Source organism: Gorilla gorilla, chromosome 8 (genome assembly GCF_029281585.2).
Source record: "Gorilla gorilla gorilla isolate KB3781 chromosome 8, NHGRI_mGorGor1-v2.1_pri, whole genome shotgun sequence".
Classification (NCBI taxonomy): Eukaryota; Metazoa; Chordata; class Mammalia; order Primates; family Hominidae; genus Gorilla; species Gorilla gorilla.
The window spans coordinates 145,908,002-145,927,271 of record NC_073232.2 but is presented as its reverse complement, the minus strand read 5'-3'; the positions used below and the strand labels follow the sequence as shown (position 1 = coordinate 145,927,271).

The window sequence follows — 19,270 nt, the reverse complement described above, 5'->3', positions numbered from 1 at the left end:
ATAATTTAAAACATTTTTTGATTCCATGGTTCCCCTAGTGCAGAGTAGTCGAAAGTTCTCTTATAATCACTGCAGATCCATACAATGATTCCTTCCCTAAACTTTTGGCTCCTTCACCCTTCACGTTTCCATGTGATTGAGAAAGCAAAGGCCAGGGATGGGGCAAGGTGGCCACACCTGTAACCCCAGCACTTTGGGAGGCCAAGGCAGGAGGATGACTTGGGCTCAGGAGTTCAAGACCAGCCTACAAAACATAGTAACAACTTGTCTCTACAATTTTTTTTTTAGACTGATTCTTGCTCTGTTGTCAGGCTAGAGTGCAGTGGGGTGCAATCTCGGATCACTGCACCCTGTGCCTCTGAGGTTCAAGCGATTCTCCTGCCTCAGCCTCCTGAGTAGCTGTGACTACAGGTGCATGCCACCACACCCGGCTACTTTTTTGTATTTTAGGAGAGACAGGGTTTCATCATGTTGGCCAGGAAGGTCTCGAACTCCTGACCTCGTGATCGCCTGCCTCAGCCTCCCAAAGTGCCAGGATTACAGGCATGAGCCACCGTCCCCAGCCAAAATAATTTTTTTAAATTTTTAATCAGCTGGGTGTGGTGGTGCGCACCTGTGGCCCAGTTACTTGGGAGGCTGAGGTGGGAGGATTGCTTGAGCCCAATAGGTAGAAGCTACAGTGAGCCATGATTGCATCACTGCACTCCAGCCTGGGCAACAGAGTGAGACCCTGTCCCCTCAAAAAAAAAAAAAAGAAGAAGAAGAAGAAGAAGGAAAGAACAAGAAAAGCCCAGGGTCTGACCCTGGATCCATCACATGTCGACTTTCTTGGGGGAAATAACTTCATAGCCTATAATACCTACTTTCAGGAACTGATGAGCCTTAAGACCACAAGTGACCATTAGCAGCAGCTTCATGAGGAGGGCGGCACACACCACTCAGGCTGTGAACTGCCTCGGGCAGAGGCTGCCCAGCCCTGTTTCCAGCCCAGCGAGAGGCAGGGGCTCTGGGCCCCCTGGCACTCTCCAGCCAGGCTGCAGCTCCCTTTCCTCCCCTTTACTTGGACCCAGCCCTGACCGGCCTGTTTGCATGCAGGTGCCCTCACATCACCTCTACTTGGCCCAGATGGGTGTTTCTCAGGGCACGACCCTCTGCCCACCTAGACCCAGACCTTCCACACCTCCTCCAGGCACAGAGTCCCAACTGCCCCAGGTGCCACTGGGAGGAGCCCTGTGGAAGGAACGACGAGGGTCCAGGGCAGCTGTAGCTGCTTCTTCCTGGACTTCCCTCCTCATGTCCGCATTTGAGGAAGACGCCCCAGCAAGGACCCTCCCCTCCAGCTCCAACCTCCCCACCTGCTCTGCCTAAAAGACCAGGTCTTACTTGGGGGGAACTGGGACATTATCTTCTCTGTCATAAAGAGGTTATTTATGGAGCAGAATGCAGACCCTGCCACCTGTCTCCGCTCTGGTGTTGGGATGTTCTTTTCTGCAAGCAGGGGCGTCTTAGTGGGGTATGGACCAACCAGTGTGCAAGAGTACCAGGTGTCCAGCACAGACCATAACACCTCCCCTCACAGCAGTGCATCCAGCCATCTCACCACATCACCATGAGGGTTAACAAGCAGCTTCAAACAGAAAGCTGCAGCCTAAAATGTGCAAGGCTGGCCATCCAGGGAGATGCAGCCGCATGCACGGTGTCCCTTCAGTCACTTGCCTACCTTCGATCTCAGGGTATTTCATGAGAATCAGGAGCCCATATCTCAGAGTTGTGCTGGTGGTCTCTGTCCCCGCAAAGAACAGGTCGGCCACAGTCACGGTGATACCGTCCATTGTGTACAAGCGCTCTGTGCTGTGCTTTTCCTGTGATGCCGGAGACAGACCGGAGGAGAAGGAGCTGCTTGTCTCCTTTCAGCACAGAACCAGCCACCTCCCAGCTCCACAGGGACACAGGAGACAGTGTCCAAGAGGCTCTCCCAGTGGAACTGTGACTTGGAGCTGTGACAGACAGAGTCATCTCCACCTCACAGCCAGGGAAACTGAGGCTCCCAGAAATCTGCTGAGGGCAGGCCAGGGCTCTGTCTCCCTCCACAGCATGAGGGCCATCCTGGGAGAGGTGAGATACCCCTGACCTTGGTCATAGCTCAGGCAGGAGCTAAACGGCTCCTGCTAACCCCTCCTGCTACAGGGCTAGTGTCTGCTGCCACAAGGGGCCAAACTGGTGGAGAAGACGCTCAGACAGTCCTGGGAAATCAGTGTGGGCTCCACATTTGTTCTTGAGCCACAAGCCATAGGAAAGGACAAGACAAGGATACAAGAAGTTTCACCAAGCTGGGAAGGGGGCAGGGGATCAGGATCCTGAGCACCTGCAGGTGGATGAAGCTGGGGAGGCCTGGAAGTCCTGCAGCTGCGCACAGTTGGGGAGTACATGCCCACAAGGAAGGCTGAGGGCTTCTCCTCAGACAAAATGCAATTCTCAAAGTCTGCAGACTAGAAAGGGTTGAGCAGCAGGGCCTGGAGAGAGCTAAGCGTCCCGCCCATGTGACCCCAAAGCCCCAGGCCAGCTTGGCAGCCAGGCAGGCTGACTTGCGTCCAGTGGTCATGCTGAACCCAAGAGTGTGTGTATGAAACTCAGAGCGTGCTGCGGTGGGAGGTCTGGACACCAGCGAGTGCAGGTCACACTGTAAATTTGAAATTGTGCATTCTCTGCCCACCCCGGAGAGCCCACATCATGGGAGGGCCGAGCCTACCTTCTCCATTTCCACGAGCAGGCAGTCGGTGAGGTCCCGAGGACAGTTGGGGTCCAGAGATTGATGGTGCTCCTTCACCCTTTCAGACACATACTCTTTTACTTCAGCCACATTTTTTATGACTTTTCTGTGGCTTCCAGGCAAGTAGTGTAGAAAGCTGGGAAAATTATTGTAAAGCTAGAGAGGGAAAAAAATATTTTACTACTTTTTTCTGGATGCAACATAATTGTGTGTGTTGGACCAACAACTTTCTCCAAACCTGAATTTGTGGCTGTAATCATTGTTTATTTGGAATATTTTGGGTCAACAGTGTCCTTCTTGGGCACCATTCTCCTCAGCAGTGCAAACTCTGCATGGCAAATGTGCACACACAGGTCGATACACATCCTGACGTTAGGAAAGGGGGTGCATGGGGCCCCAGAGATGTCTCTGGGAGGAATATTTGGGCTGTCTAATCAAACACCCCTCGAAGCTATGTTGTTTGGCTTTTGCAGTCCTGTCTATCACATATAACCTGAATTTTCCTTCTTTTTCTAACGTAAACTCTACAGTTGATGACTGATGTAAGAGGAAAGTGGCTTCACCTGGAGCCAGGGAGTGCTGAGTAGGTGGAAGTTCTCATTAAACAAATACATCAGCCTTAGAAACTTCTCATCATTGTAGTCAAAATGCTTGCGGAAGAGGATGTCGGCTATGACGTTGCAGGGCGCGCAGCCGATGAGGAAGGTGGGGTCGAAAGGCTGGCCTACAAAACAGGCAGTCAGGGCAATCAGAAGACGGGGGTGAGGAGACTCCTCCACCTGCTCAGTCACCCGCTGAGGTTCACCAAGGCCTGTGAGAAGGTGCCCTGAAAACTGCCAGTTTACGAAAGATAGTGAATGTCTGAACCTGTTTGAGTTTCCTTTGCTTTTCAACAGTATTTAGGATACAAGTCACCTGTTTAATGGCCACCCTTGCTCCCTGAACTATGTAGCTGGAAACTACAGTTGTAAAATGCAGTATCTGGGGACTCACGAGACCCTCTCCTTGTCCGTAGGTCCCTGTGGTTCAGATGCAGTCTAGGAGTCCCAGCCAGGGTTCCCCACACCGCTGGTCTGCAAGAGGACTGGGCCCTGCTAGGCAGCAGATACACACCTTGGGTCTTCCTGAGTGCTTCCAGCAGGAAGTGGGCCTCCCTCTGGATCCGGCTCTCATTGCCCTGTTTCCCCATCCCATAGTTCCGGAGGGTGGTCAGGGAAAACCGCCGGATGTCCTTCCAGGTAGGTCCATTATTAAAAATGATTCCTAAGGCAGAGGGGCCAGCAGAAGGTTATTCTAAATACCCATTTTGGGGAGAAATGGGCTACAGAGGGCCTTGGAGAGCAGGGCAGGATTTACAGGTGTGTAAAGAAGTGACAGAGGGGGCAGAGGGACAGAGAGACAGAGGGATGTCCCAGCCTGGGAGCTGCCAGCACCGGCCACTGGTCAGGTTTTGGGGAGGAGCCTTTCTGGGGTCCTCACAGTCTGCACTGTGGTTTCTTCATCACATGTAGCCTCTCCTGGGTGCTCTTCTTCATGCTGTCAATTTACCTTCTTTCTTTTTCCTTTCTGCTGAGTCTTCCCCATGCTACATAAAACCACATATGGCCACTCCAAGAACACCTCCCACCTCTCTCCTGTCTATGGACAACATTCTTGAAAAGCCATTCATTCTGTTCTCACAGATTTTTAACCCTCATACCACACACACCTCAACTTGCAGCTTTCCGACTCCACAGCAAGTTTCTTCACTAAAATCTTGCAGGTCACACAAGTCCCTGACTGTGCAAAGCATCAGAGCTGGGAAAACCAAGAACTGTCCCTACTGCGCCCTTCTGAGCTGTCAAGGCCTGGCCCTGCCCTGTCTCTCCTCCCAAGAGTTGCCTGATGGATCCTCCTGGGAGTATGAACACATTTGCAATCAACAAATTTAAAGCTAAACTTTTTATTCTTTAAAAATGTTCGCATATTCCCACCCTTATCTCAACTAACTGTAAACCTTTTTATTTTCTCCCAGATAGGAACCTTGAAATTATCCTTGTTCCCCTGCACACTCCCAGCCACACCCCCTTTACACCTCAGGGGCCGCTAGCCCCTCTCTCCCTCGCTCTCCGTCTTCCTCTTATCCATCATCACTTCCTCAATAAATACATTTTGGGTACTTCCTGCATATAAGACATCCTGCCAGCTCTGGGCATTCTGCGGTAAACAAGGGTCATGTCCTGTGCAGCTTCATTAGCTGATTGACCACTGACCACTCCTGGGAGGCGCCTGCAGGGTGCTCAGAAAGTGCCTGGTGAAGCTGTGCTCGTGTGTTCCAGAAGCAAGGCTGTCCGGCCTGAGAGGGGCGGGGGGCACATGAGATGAGGTGGGTGGGGCAGGGGTGCAGCTGGACTGAGGGTTTCATTTCATACTGAAAGGTGGGGAGGAAGGACTGAGGAGACAGGTGGGACAGAGGGGCAGACGTGGTCATGTTGAGTGGAGGACATCCCGAGATGACCCATTTAGACAGAGTTCAACAGGTTAAAAATCTAGGTCGGGAACCAAACTTTCTCCGTTTTATGAACTTTTTCTGAAAGGATGTCTGCAGTTCCCTTGACACATTATCACACAGCCTGTGCTCAGTATTGTGCTAATAAGGAATATTTCCATCATTGTCCCTCAAGGGCCAGGTGCAGCCCATGCCCAGGGCTCTGCTAATTTTCCGCCAGTCTGCGCCCTGCGGGTCATATGAAAATGAAACTTTAGACCCTCCAGGCAGGGGCAGCAAAGTCCCCTTGAGCCCCATCTGTGTTGATGTGAATTCCGCTCCCCTCCCTGCTGCCTCCGACTGTGCCTTGGACCCGTGGGTGGCAGATAAGGGCTCCCCGGAACCAGAACTGAGCTCCTCAACCACAGAACCCCAGAGCCTCCTCCAGTAATGCTTCTCCTGCGTTAACGACAAGGACTGAGATGGTTAATTTTGTTTTTGGCAACCCCAGAGAAGTAAAACCCACAATGCAGAAGAAGGAAAACCAAATGCCACTAATCGTGATACAACCACCCCGTTGCCCGCTTCCGGAGACAAGGTTCTGGACGCGGTCCTGGCGCGGGAACCTGAGCTGGAGCCGGCGACCCCCGCCCGCCACCAGCCCGCGCCCCGCAGAGCGCACGCTCAAGAGCGCGAACACCCAGCGTCTGCTCTGTGCTGACGGCGTTCTTTATCAGTTCATTTAATTTTTAGATTTGTTGGCCCATTCGACGTTCACAATGTTCAGAAATGTACGCTGGACAAATAAACAGGGCAAGAGCACGAGCTCACCGATTTAAAAATTCCACACAGCATTGCAAAGGTTTTCTGGAGCCTCGTCATCAAAGTTGACCCAGGAAGAAGTAGAGGCTTCCATGTGGGACACTGTGTTATTTCTAATCTACTTTGAAACCGCAGGGCAGGGAGGGAGGAAGGAGAAAGAAGCAGCAGGCCAGGTCTGCAAGCAGGAAGAGGAGAGCCGGCTGGCAGCCGCCGCCTTGCTGGGGTCTGAAGCCAGGAGCCTGGGAGAATGCGCAGATAAAGACGAGCCAGACCTCCAGACCCCAACCCTCCTCTCCCTAGAGAGGGAACAGGCCGCTTTCTGCTTATGCTGAACTCGGGACTCTGGAGACAGGAAGCGTGGAGGAGACAGCAGAGGTGAGGCTGGGAGATAGGATTTCAGTGGGTCTCTTCCCCCTTCCCGGTCTCAGGACATCCACCCCAGCGGGACATCAGAGACTCCCTCTCTGGAGGTCACCAGCTGCAGCTGAGCAAAGTCCTGAAGCGAGCAGTGTCCGCAGCTTCCGACGCCTCAGCTTGGGTGAGGGGACCTCGGGGGACGAAGCCACCTGTACCCAGGCGGTTGAACAGGAGGGGAAAGCGCTCCCGGGAGGAGCCTGCGGGCCCAGAGGCGGAACGGTGGGGGTGGGGGCGGCGACTCCTGCTCAGAAGCAGCCCCGCCCATCCCCATAAACTCTCCCGCACAGTCGCCGAGAGGCCGGATTCCTGGGCCACTCAGTGCGCCTCGCTCCGCAGGCAACGCGCGGGGGCCATCGCCCTAATCCTGATCTCATCCTTCGGATGCTGTTACTATAATATTACTGTTAGTTTATTATTTGGCCATCGCCGACGTGGCTAGCGCCCGTAACTGTCCCGGGGCATGTTATGCGCCCCCCGCTCCGTGCCAGGGACGCGGACTCACCCCTGTCCCTGTGCGCATGGAACGCGGGGAGGTCGCCTCTGCCCGAGAACTCGTCCTTGTAGTCCAGCAGCGCTTCCTTCACCGCCTTGTAGCCGTGCATCACCACCACGCGCTGCGAGCCCACGTACAGCGTGAACACCGGCCCGAAGCGCTGGGCCAGCTGCGGAGACCCGTGGCTAGAAGTCAGGCCCGCCGCGCGGCGAGGAGGTGCGGGGCTCTAAGCCACACCCCTGCCGGGCGGGTATTGCTGTTGCTCCAGAGAACCCAGAGGGATGTGGGGAGAAGCTGTCTTTGTCCAGCCCGAGGTGGGGGAGACCCTCCCCTCAAGAGGCTGCTGCGTCTGCAGGGCGCTCGAGGGGTTCCAGCTGCTCTGCTCCCCACCCGCCTGGACTCCGCGGACAACTCCGCGGCAACTCCGCGGACTCCGGCTCCTCACGTCCCTTCCCTCAGGCGCGCCCACCAACCACCCCGTTGCCCGCTTCCGGAATCAAGGTTCTGGACCCGGTTCTGGCGCGGGAGCCCGAGCTGGAGCAGGCGACCCCCGCCCGCCGCCAGCCTGCGCGCCACAGAGCGCACGCTCAAGATCGCAAACACCCAGCGCCTGCTCCGTGCTGACGGCGTTATCAGTTCATTTAACGTTTAGATTTGTTGGCCCATTCAGTGTTCACAACAGTCGTAGGCGGCAGGGTTTGGTGCCACACGGGCTGGCCCAACACTTCACGTTTCAACTCGTGCTTTGGCAAACACAGGCTGACGCCCAGCGAGTGCGCATCTGGCCGCCAGCCCGGTTATCCTGGCGTCGCAGCAGCCCGGCCTCGCCGGCCTCCCCATCATCAGCCCCAGGACAAGGCACCGGCGGGGGCCTCCGGGGCCTGGCACGCAGGCTCTGGGCTCCAGCTGTACCACAGGCGACACATTTTGAGTGTCGCTCCAGGATGCTATCAATTCAGGTAATTCACAACAGGCTGGTATTGAACAACCACAATTTGTCTGCAAATGAGTTGAAAACACACATACCAGATCCAATTCCTGAGTTATTCTCCCAAAATCAACACTATTTCTCTTACCTGGGTGAAGGACTTGGGAATATTCTTCAATTCCAACTGGAAGAGGTTCCCGATGATGGGAAGTGGGAAAGGGCCTGGGGGCAGATTCCAGCTGCTGTGCACCTGCCTCCACATGGACACCAGCAGGAGGAAGGCCGCCCACACCAGCAGGGCCACGGTGACTCCGAGAGCAGACATGGTGCCGCTGGGGTCCTGCTGCCAGCCTGGGAGGACAATCCTGTGGAAACGCAAGGCTTTTTATGATGTGTTTTGAGAAGGAGGGTGACCCACCAACCAATGCCCTCTTGCTTCTCGTCTATCCCAAATTACTGGTTTATTATTAGCTGCTGTTGGCCACCGTTTCAAAGGCTGATTCCCGCAAAGGTGGCCCCCGGGGGTTCCAGCCAGTGACCTGGTGAGGATGGAGTTGGGCTGTGTCAACACCCTGGTTGCTAGCACCTGTCACTGTGCCAGCAAACACATCCAGGAACATGTTGCCAACCCACAGTTAAGAACGTGGGGTGAGGTACCGTCCTGCCCTTTGGCACTGGTTAGACAACGGGGAACTCCAGCCACATCCCCATGCATTTGTTTGGAGTAGGGTTTATGTAATACAACTCCAACCCCATGCCGACCACCTCTAGACACGGTACCGGCCCTCCTGGTGCAACAGCCTCTTGATGTCTGATGAGGAGGTTTGTCTGAGCAGCCCCCAGTAGTACCTGAATCACCACCTGCCACATGAATGGGGCCAGAAGGAAAATTCAACATCGGAATTCGATTCCACTTTCTCAAGTTAACTGGAAAATTCCATGGAAGAAAAATAAAAGGAAAGAAAGAGTCAACCAATTCTGAGAAAGTTAATCTCTGTTTTCATTTTTTTTAAAGGTATATATTCTGGCTGTAGAAAATTAAGAAAAATTGTTCTTTGGAATTATTCCAAATTTAAATTCTTAAAAAATTACATTAGAGTTCTATTGGATTTGTTTTACATTAGGGTAAATTTGGGAGACGATTTTAAAGATATCTTGTCTTTGTTGATCCCAGGACACAATAGAGCTCCACACTGACTAGCTTCTTCTTTCATGTATTAATTATTTTCTTCATACAGACCCTCTTCCACCTTCTATGAAGGTAGTCCATAGGTATTTTGTGGAGCTTTTTTGTGTGTGTGGTTAGAATGAAGAGAATGTTTTTCATTCTGTCTTCTAACTGGCAATATATAGAAGTTCTTAATTCATAGGTTGCAATTTTGTACTTTTATATTAACAATGAATCTTTATGTATAATAGAAAATATGATGAGAAATGAAGAAAATAAAAGTCATTTACAATCCAACCAAATCACTTGTGGATTTTGAGTTATGCCATTCTATACTTGTATTTATACAAAAATGAGACTACATACTATATATTGCATTCTAACCCAGTTTTTCTCTTGACATTTTATTAGCCACATAAACAAGTCATTGGTTGTGCTGCACCTAACACTGCACCTCTCCTGAACCAAGAAGGGGCGTTGGCCTCTGGCAGAGGCTTCAGGGGCCTTTGCTTCCCTCTGGTTTTTGGCACCCCTCGAGGTGAGAACTGACAATGTAGACTCGACTGGCTCACGGGTGGGTTAGCCTGCCGCCTCCTCCTGTCTTTCCTTTCCAGTGGCCAGTGTGAGGTGGCAGGGACAATTCCCTGGGCAGAAACAGCTGTCCAGACCCCTGCATCCTGTTGTCCTGTGTGGGCCCAGTCAGGCCTGGCCGGGACAGACACCCATTGGGGTCCACAAGTTTCCTCGCTTACTGGTTCCTTCTTCTAGTGCTTGAGAGCAGCAGAGTCAGCTCCCCGCAGACTGAAATTGAAGCCTTGGCTTTGGTGGGGTGAGAACAGGAAGCATCAGGGTGGAGAGGCAGAGCAGGCCTCTGGCTCCCCTGGGCTGAGGACGCCTTGTCTGTGCAGCTCACCTGAGTGTGCACATCCCAGGCGGGACCCGCGTGCCCTGGAGAGTCTGTGCCTCACAGGGATGCAGCTGTGGTCTGAGTCCTCTGGCCATAATACTGTCAGATGCCCAACCAACATCAAATTTTATATACGGGAACACCTCGTTTGAAAATAATGACATTTCTGTGTGCTTCTTTTCAGAAGCTGGGGCTTTTATTTGTTTTGCATCTGTCCCATTGGCAGGACACTCTAGGACAAGGTGAAATAATCAGGATGACAGAGTGTGTGTGCCTGTGCCTGTGACAAGGTTAAATAATCAGGACGACAGAGTGCCTCTGCCCGTGACAAGGTGAAATACTCAGGATGACAGGGTGCCTGTGCCTCTGCCCGTGACAAGGTGAAATACTCAGGATGACAGGGTGCCTGTGCCTCTGCCTCTGCCTGTGCCCGTGGCAGGGTGTTCTTCAGGCTTCCATCACGTCTGCTGTTGGTTGGGTGTGGCAAAGAGGTGACTGTATTGGGACAATTTTCTTCTTTCTCTAGATAACTAACAGTGTTTATCAGGGATGAGAGTTGGGTTAATGAAATCTCTTTTTGATTGAGACAATCCTGTGATTTTTCTCCGTAGACCTGCTAGTATGATGCTAGAAGAAAACACTGTCTCACAATGTACCATAAAATTACCATAAACTTTTATATTGTATCATAAAAGTACCTCATAGTTCCAAATCACAACCAGCTCGTTCATGGAGTGATACTCTTTTAACACCCTAAGGATTCAACTTGTTAATAGTATTTTTAGTAATTTTGCATCTATACCCACAAATAAAATCGGGCTATAATTTTTGTGTTATATTAGGTTCTTGCATAAAAATTGCACTATTCTAGAAATCATTGCAAAACCCCTGTCTTCTCTGTGACTGGGGATACTTTATACTGTAGGGGAATTTTCTGTGCTTCAAAATTTTAATAGAACTCACTAGTAAAGCAATATAGAGAAGATTTACTGGAATTAAATAATTGTTTATAAAGATTAGAAAGATAATTTTAATTGGGGAAGTAAAATATCTCCTTTCAACGAATGCAAACAACACGAAAGTGGGTGAAGTGGAAACTGTGAGTCCCAAATTCACCCTACAAAGGCAGTTTCCATATTTTAAACCCCATTGAGAAAGATTCTGCTGATTCTCTTTTTATTATTTGCAGTTTTAATTTTGTACCTACTAAAATACTTTTTGGCACTTACTTTAATTCTGTGTATAATGTACATTTGAGTTACTAGTGTTCTTTGACTTTGACCCAAGAGACTTCCTTTAGTATTTCTTATGACAGGCTTGTGAATTCTCTCGGTGTTGTTTATCCAAGAATGTCTTAATTTCTCTTTCTTTTTGACATTTGATCTTAGCCAAAAGGCTGACATATTTTAAATTTTAATTAATAAATTAATGGGGGAGGGTACCAGAAAACCTGCTAGACAAATTCTAAAGAGCTGTAATACTTCTCTCTTTTTGGAAGAATGTTTTCTGGATATTGAATTCTTGGTTAGCAGTGTTTTTCTTCAGTGCCCTGACTGTGTCATCTCACTGCCTGCTGGTCCCATGGCTTCTGGTCAACAAGTGCTGTTATTTTATCAAGGGCTGATTTACCTGACGACTCATTTGGTTTCAGCGGAACAGGTTCCTGCTATTTTATCGAGGGCTGATTTACCTGATGACTCATTTCGGTTTTGGGTGAACAGGCGCTGCTATTTTATCAAGGGCTGATTTACCTGACAACTCATTTTGGTTTTGGGTGAACAGGTTCCTGCTGTTTTATCAAGGGCTGATTTACCTGACGACTCATCTCGCTCTTGCTGCTTCCAGGACTCCCAGTTTCCCTTTGATTGTTTGACTACAGTGTGTGCAGGTATGGCTCTCCTTTCATTTATTCTATTTTGAGAATAAATGAATAAATGACAATAAATGAATATTCATTTATTAAGCTTTTGGATATGTAGATGGATCTTTTTCATCAAATTTGGGGAATTTACACCCATTATTTCTTCAAATAGTATTTTTGTCCCCTTATTTTCTCTCTTTCTGTGATTCCCATTGTACCTGTTAGATACCCTTGATGATGTCCCAAAGGTCTCTGAGGCTCCATTCATTTTTCAACACTTTAGCTGGTGTTCACATTGCAGTTCTGGAGGAACAGATTTTCAGAGCTTCTTATCCTGCCATTCTAGAAGTGCTTCTCTTGTCTATCCTATTTATCAGGAAAATGAGAGCTTTCCAAGAAACTTCCAGAAAATCTGAGATTTTTTTAATTCTTGGTTAGAATGTCACCACTCCTCTGTGCAAGAGGGGCTGGAAAGTGGAAAGACTTTTTAAGTGAATGTGTCAACATATTAAGGGAATTAGGAATGGGATTGATTACTAATCAATAGTGTGTACCATACTATGGTTGTAAGTATTCTGTGTATTCTTCCAAACTTCAAAAACAATTTATATAAACACACACACACATACTACATTTTGTATTTCACAATTTGCCTATTTTGAGTTGATGAACAATTCAAATGGTTTCCCCAACTATTTATGTTACAAAAGGTGCCACAATGGTGCCCTGTAGATGTATCTTTGTTCGGACATGCACCTATCTCTGTAAGTCAGTTTTGTGGGAGTGGGACGATTAGGTCACTGGATATGTGGATTTACAATGTTAATAGGTATATAAAACTGCTTCCTCAAAAGGTTGAAACACTTAAAACCCCCCACAGTAGGATGGGAGTGCCAATTTCTACACATCTTCTCCAACACTAGATACTGCCAGTCACCGATAACTGAAAATTCATATGTCATTACTTTAATTTGCATTTCTCTGGTCAATAAAGAAGTAGAGCATCTTTTCATCTACTGATTATTTATTTGAATTTCTTTTTTAATGAAACAATTCCTTCCCTTTTCATATTGGGATTTTACATATTTCCTCTCAGATTTTAAGGACTCTTTGTCTATCAAATAAATAGTAGTTGTTTTCATGTTTGATGGTTTGGAAGTTCCTCCCAGTCTCTTGTTTGATTTCCCATGTAGAAAATTAGATTTTTATACAGTTAAACTTTTCAGACTTTTCCTTTATGGCCTTTGGAATTTAGACAATGTTTTCTAAAAGACCTTCCCCATCAATTATTTTTAATTTAAAAGTCACCTTTATGGCCGAGCACGGTGGCTCACGCCTGTAATCCCAGCACTTTGGGATGCCGAGGCGGGCGGATCATGAGGTCAGGAGATGGAGACTATCCTGTCTAACACGGTGAAACCCCGTCTCTACTAAAAGTACAAAAAAGTGGCGGGTGCCTGTAGTCCCAGCTACTCGGGAGGCTGAGGCAGGAGAATGGCGTGAACCCGGGAGGCAGAGCTTGCAGTGAGCCAAGATCTCACCACTGCAGTACAGCCTGGGCGACAGAGCGAGACTCCCGTCTCAAAAAAAAAAAAAAAAGTCGCCTTTAGAAAAGATCTATGTGATCTTGTCATTTCTAGGTAAGGTACCTTGATTTCTCTGACTAGAATCGTGTTTTATTACATTATCTTTTATTTTAAAAATCTACTCAGATATGTTAATATGTATTAAAAATTGGCAATTAATCTTCTAATTGTACCTTTTACTGTTACATAAGCATCTTTTTGACTCCCCTGATAACTGTTGCTACATGTGTTTGCTTTTCGTAGTATTTCCCTGGTCTATCTTTGCTCATCATAATATTTAAAGTATCTTTATGTTATTTTTGTTCTTGATAGGTGTCCTGTAAACATTCTATAGCTTTGACATAAACGGAAAGTTTTTCCTTTTTATAGAATTAAACGGTCATATTTATCACGATCACTAAATTTGGCTGTTACGATGTGAATGTATGTGTGTGCATGTGTGTGTGTGCATGTGTGTATGTATGTATATGTGTGTGTGTATGTGTGTTTCCTTTCCCTATGTTCGGATTGATCATTTTTTGTTTGTTCTTTTTGCTTGATGATTTGGACTCCTGTTGTTATTCTACCAGTGGTTACCCTTGAATCTGAAAACACATATAGACCTATAGTTTTTTTATTCACTTGAATAATTTGTCAATATCTTCTGATCTGAACAAGAAGGGACCTTAGCATACTGTTCTTCTCTACTTCTCTTGCAATATACACTCTACCCCAAATCTCAGGAATTTTAGTTTTAGAATATTAGTTTTAAATTTGTTCAAATATACTTGTTTTATAAATTAATTTTTATCGAAGGCATTCACATTTTCAGCCACCTATCGAGTGATTATTTGCCCTCAAATATATGCTGTACCAGTCCCTTTGCCTGTTTCTTCTATATCATATCTTGTCTTCCATGGATTCCTGCTCCTAGACACACAACATCTTCCACATAAAATCAGGACCCAATTTTATGTGGAGAGGGTGGGCTGCACGAGGAGGTACACTTGGAATGCCCACCTCCCTGGGCTACTTGACCTCCCTCCATAGCCAACTTCTCTTCAGTGGCAGATCACGTGGCAAAAACATGTTGTCAGACTGACAGCAAACTTGCCTCTCCTCCCTTCACACTCACAAGTAGGAAGCATAAAACATCTCAGAAGTGCTCTAGGAGGATAATCAGTAGCCATAAACCCTTGGACCACAGAGCTACGAGGCAGAAGAATATTACTCTTCTGGGCACCCAAAAGGCTCTGGATAAGAAGGGAGGAGAGTACGGATGGGGCTGAAAACATGCTCAGAATGGCTGATTTGAGGGCTTTCCCCTGGAAACTTCCTCTTGTTTTGTATTGTCAAAAGGGTTGAGAACCTTAAAACAGACATTTGTGTGGGCAACTATCTGATGTTCGATGCCATACTTCACTGGAAATAACGACCTTGACAAAAGCCAAACATCTGTTCCAAGTAAAACAAAAGCAGAGAACACACAACCTCGCCGCGTCCAAAGGGCAAGCCACGCTGGTGCAGGAACGAAGCCTCCCGCCTCAGGGGGCGCGGGGCTCTGTGCTGTGTCCTGTCTCCTGTCAGCCGGCTCTGCCCGCACGCTGAGCTGCGGTTATGGCTCCGGGAGCAAACAACCCGGAAGTGGCAGCGCGGCTGGGTGGAGGAGGGCGCCCTCCTGGTTCCGCCGGGGCTGCGGCTCCCTGAGGCCCCGAGGGGACCCCGCTCACCTGGGCCCCGCCCACCAGAGGGCGCCAGAGAGAAGCCACCGGGGAGGCGCCTGCGCTGTTTCCCTGAGCCTCCTGGTACCCCGTTTGAGACGCAGGAAAAAACGTGTGAAAGGCTTCTGTAAATTATCAAGTGTGGCGACGTATGAACACCAGGCAGCCCACTCCCAACCCCAAACAACATCTCATTCAAGCTGCGTCTACCAGAAGCTCTCACATCCAACTGCCTCCCTCCAGAGGTAGCCGCTGTCCCGAATTTTGCTTTGAATGTTCCCTGTGATTTTCTTTTTTATATTGTGTAATTGGATTTTTAAAGGGATTTCATAACATTTATATTCCGGGAGGCTTGAATTTTTTTGCTCATCGTTTTTCGTTACCACGTCGTGAGGTGTTGCTGCAGTTCCTCGACTTTGTGACTCCACAGATATGAGTATGTGGCACTTTGTTTAACCACTGTCCTGTCCGATTATTCCCAAGGTTTTGCTACTGCAGACTAGGAACATTTTTGAACATGATTCCTGGAGCACTGTGTAAGAATATCTCTAGGCCAAGTGTATACCTGGGCAACCTAATACACATGGAACCAGATTGTTTTCCAAGTATTTGAACCATTTACCTGCTTCCAGTGGTGTCTAAGTGTTCCTGTTATTCCCAACAGTATGTACTAATAAATTTCTTAATATTTTCCCATTTAGTCAATATAAAATGATATTTAACTGTGATCCCATTTTGCATTTCCCTGATTATAAAGTAGAGAAACTTTCTCTCCCTCTCTATCTCTGTCTTGTCAAAATTATACATACTTTTCTCTGAAATGCCTACTCATGTATTTTATGTATTTTGCTCTCCTCTTCCCTTGGGGTTTTGGTCTCTCATTATTTGCAGGAATGCTTTATTCTGATCCGTCCTCAGTTCTATGTGTTGCAATAATTTTTTCCGTTCTTTAGGTTACTTTTCTATACTATTTATGGCATTCTTTTTATCAACAGATGTTCTCAAGTTATCAGTCTTGCATTTTTGGATTAGCACTTTTTGAGCTTAAAAAAATCCCTTCTTCCAGCCTGGGTGTTGGAGTGAGACCATGTCTCAAAAAGAAAAATCCTTTCCTAGCCAGAAAGATGATAAAGATAACTGCTTACTTATAAGGTTTTACTGTTCCCATTTATGCCCCAAATCTATGTAGAATTTATTTTTGTACATAGTAAGGACTAAGGAAGTTTGTTTTCCCATATAGATATGAATTGTCCCAGGATCCTGTCTCTGATCCCCAAATCATCTTCCAGAACAAGACAAAGTTCTTACGCAGGGGATGCATCAGAGGCCTGTCTCTCCCTGGTCCAATGCCATAGCATTTTAATTATTATAGCTTTATAGTAGTATTGATATCAAATAGTGCAAGTCCTGTGGTGATTCACTCAGGATGGTGGCAGAAATATTAAAGGGAAATATTAGGGAAAGTTATAGGGAATAGTCACAAACCTTTTTGGAAGGCTGAAAGGTTACATAGCTTGTAACCATTGAACAGGCTGAAGGCAGTGGGTTCTTACCTTAGAGCATTAGGTCATAGGGTAAATACTAGGGACAATAGAGGCTTCCCCAGTTAAGTCTGTTTACCCTACCTCCATTAACTAACCTTTGAGCCAGATGGCCCTCTTGGTGCAGAGGAGGTTGACCAGGGAAATTGCCCCCTAATGGTATTTAAACCGTGGTACCTGAGCTTTAATCATTCATAGAACTACCGTCTTAACCATGTTAATTATCCACAAGTGTGTTGACTCAGAGCTTCTGTTGTTAAGCGTATACTAAATAAATGCCTGAAGTGCAAGCTGCTCAGAGCCAGCCACAGTGACAAACCTCTCTTGGTGTGTAGGCTGTCGGACACTGAGCTGGACTGGCAAAGCAGAATATCTCTGTGTCAGTGTACGTTTTATTCATCCATCGTTTGGGTCAGGGTCTGCGGGCACACCCCTGCAGCTAATGCCCTCTTGTGAGGAGCAATACCTCAAGTCCCACCACCATTTTTTATTTCAAGAGTGCCTTGGGTCTTTGTTCTTCCATACAAAGTTTAAGACTCAGTTAGTTAAATTTCCTCAAAAAGTCTTTTGAGATTTTGATCAGAATCACATAAACTCTGTGAATTAAATATCTTTAAAATACTGATTTTTCCTATCCATGATGTGGAATCTGTTTCCATTTATTTAGGCCATTTTAAAATGTTTTCAATAAATTTTATAATTTTCCACATGTAAATTGTACACATTTTTGTTAACCTTACTCTTAGTTAACGTTGAGTTTTTTAAGCAGAGTTCTTGATAAATTATGTTTTCCAACTATTTATTGCTAATGTATAGGAATACAAATGATTTTTGCTTATTGATCCTAGAGGCAGCCCCCTTCCTAAACTCTCTTATTTCCAATAATTTCTGTGCAGATTCTTTTGTGGTTTCTCAGTAGACCATCCTGTCGTCTGTGACCAATGAGAGTTCTGCTTTATATCTTTCAATCCTTATTCCTGTAATTTCTTTTTCTTGTCTTATTGCACAAACAGATCCTCAGTACACTGTTGCCTTGATTTTTATTTTAATGGGAAATATCTCAGAAGTTCTCTAAGAGGACGCTCAGTAGCCATTGCCCCTTTATGAATGATGTTTATTGTAAGGTTTTGATAGGTATACTTTTTGAGTTTAAGGAAATTGCCTTTTATTTCTAGTCTACTAAGAATTTTTAAGTTAATAATAGATGTTGAATTGTACTAAATGCTTCTTTTGAAATGTTCAGATGATTTTCCCCTTTAATTTGTGAAAGTGGTGAATAAATTTATGTATCCTCCACTGTTGAACCATTGTTGAGACCCTGGAATAAACACAGTTTGGTCCTGACACTTTGTCTTTTTAATGTATTGACGGATTTGCACCCAGCGGAAGGGCTGGCTGGCAGCTGCATTTGGTTTACTCACAGGTTGTTTTGGATTTTTGCATCTATGTTCAGTATGAGGCTGGCCCATAGTTTTCTCTTCTGTCTTTCTCTGTGTTGAATATCAAAATTATCCAGGCTCCAAAGAATGATTTGATGACCATTCATTCATATTTGATCCTTTTGAAGAGTTTATGTAAGATTGAAATGATCTAACAGGTTTAGAAGAACTCACTTTTGAAACCATATGGTATTTTTATTTGTGAAAACATTTAGAATTAATAATTCAATGTATTTAAGAGTAGCATAACTGGTCAGGCTCTACACTTCTTGAATTGATTATGAAAACTACATTTTTTCTAGGAATTGTGATTTCTTGTAAGCTGTAAAATTTATTCACATAAATTTGTTTTAGTATTGTCTTATGTTTACAATCATGGTTGTATTTATCATTATGTTCCTTTTACATCCCAAACATTGTTTATTTGTGCTTTTTTGTGCTTAAGTAGTCTCAGAAGCAGTTTCTCTACTTTATTAATCTTTTTCAAAGAGCAAGCCTTGGTTGTATTCCTCTGTATTTCCTCACTATTTTGTATTTCATGATTTCTGCCTTTGTTATCTTGCCCCTTGCCCTTCTTTGGGTCCAGTATGCTGCTTAGTTTCAGTTGGACATTTGGCTTATTAATTTTCAGTCCGTCTTTCTTAGTACAAGGACTTATGATTATATATTTACCTGTAAGATCTTCTGTTACTGTTTCCCCAAGTGCTGATATTTAACGGTTCCATTATTCACTGAGCTCTGTGTGCTTTCTTAATCTCCATCCCTTGATTCATGATTCATGTGCAAATGGGGTATTTTTCAAAATATATAGAAATTATTTTTTAATTAGAGAAAATTTCAAATGTGAAAAAACAGTGAGAGAAAGATAAAGCACCCCCACATAGCTAACACTCAAATTCAACAATGGTCAAAATGCAGTTAATTTTGTTGCATCTTTAGAGTTAAGACCTTACTCTCTCTAATCTCTCTCAAACTACTTACAATGCCAATATCACAGCTAAAAATAAAATAATTTTATGAAGATTGTTAGTTTATACTTTTACTGATGTCTAATTTAATTCCATTGTTGTCAGAGAATGTGGTGTGTATATAAATTTTGTACAGTTTACTGAACTCACTGTATGGCCTAGCACAGTGCTCCCTAGAGTGTGGTATGCAGACCATCGGTGAC

The 19,270-nt window shown here is 46.2% G+C and overlaps 1 protein-coding gene and 1 pseudogene across 1 annotated transcript in view; both read right to left on the bottom strand.

Moving 5' to 3' along the window:
• Positions 1–19,270, bottom strand: part of CYP2E1 (cytochrome P450 family 2 subfamily E member 1) — a 47,886-nt gene that overhangs the window by 3,538 nt on the left and 25,078 nt on the right. Inside the window, exons 3-9 of the mRNA XM_055353999.2 lie at positions 8,747–8,824; positions 8,046–8,262; positions 6,979–7,138; positions 3,884–4,033; positions 3,334–3,494; positions 2,750–2,926; positions 1,721–1,862 (exon numbers count right to left, since the gene is read on the bottom strand). Coding sequence (XP_055209974.2) covers positions 1,721–1,862; positions 2,750–2,926; positions 3,334–3,494; positions 3,884–4,033; positions 6,979–7,138; positions 8,046–8,222 — 967 coding nt within the window. The 5' untranslated portion in view covers positions 8,223–8,262; positions 8,747–8,824. The remainder of the gene's footprint in view (positions 1–1,720; positions 1,863–2,749; positions 2,927–3,333; positions 3,495–3,883; positions 4,034–6,978; positions 7,139–8,045; positions 8,263–8,746; positions 8,825–19,270) is intronic.
• LOC115932692 (uncharacterized) lies at positions 11,407–11,455 on the bottom strand (annotated as a pseudogene).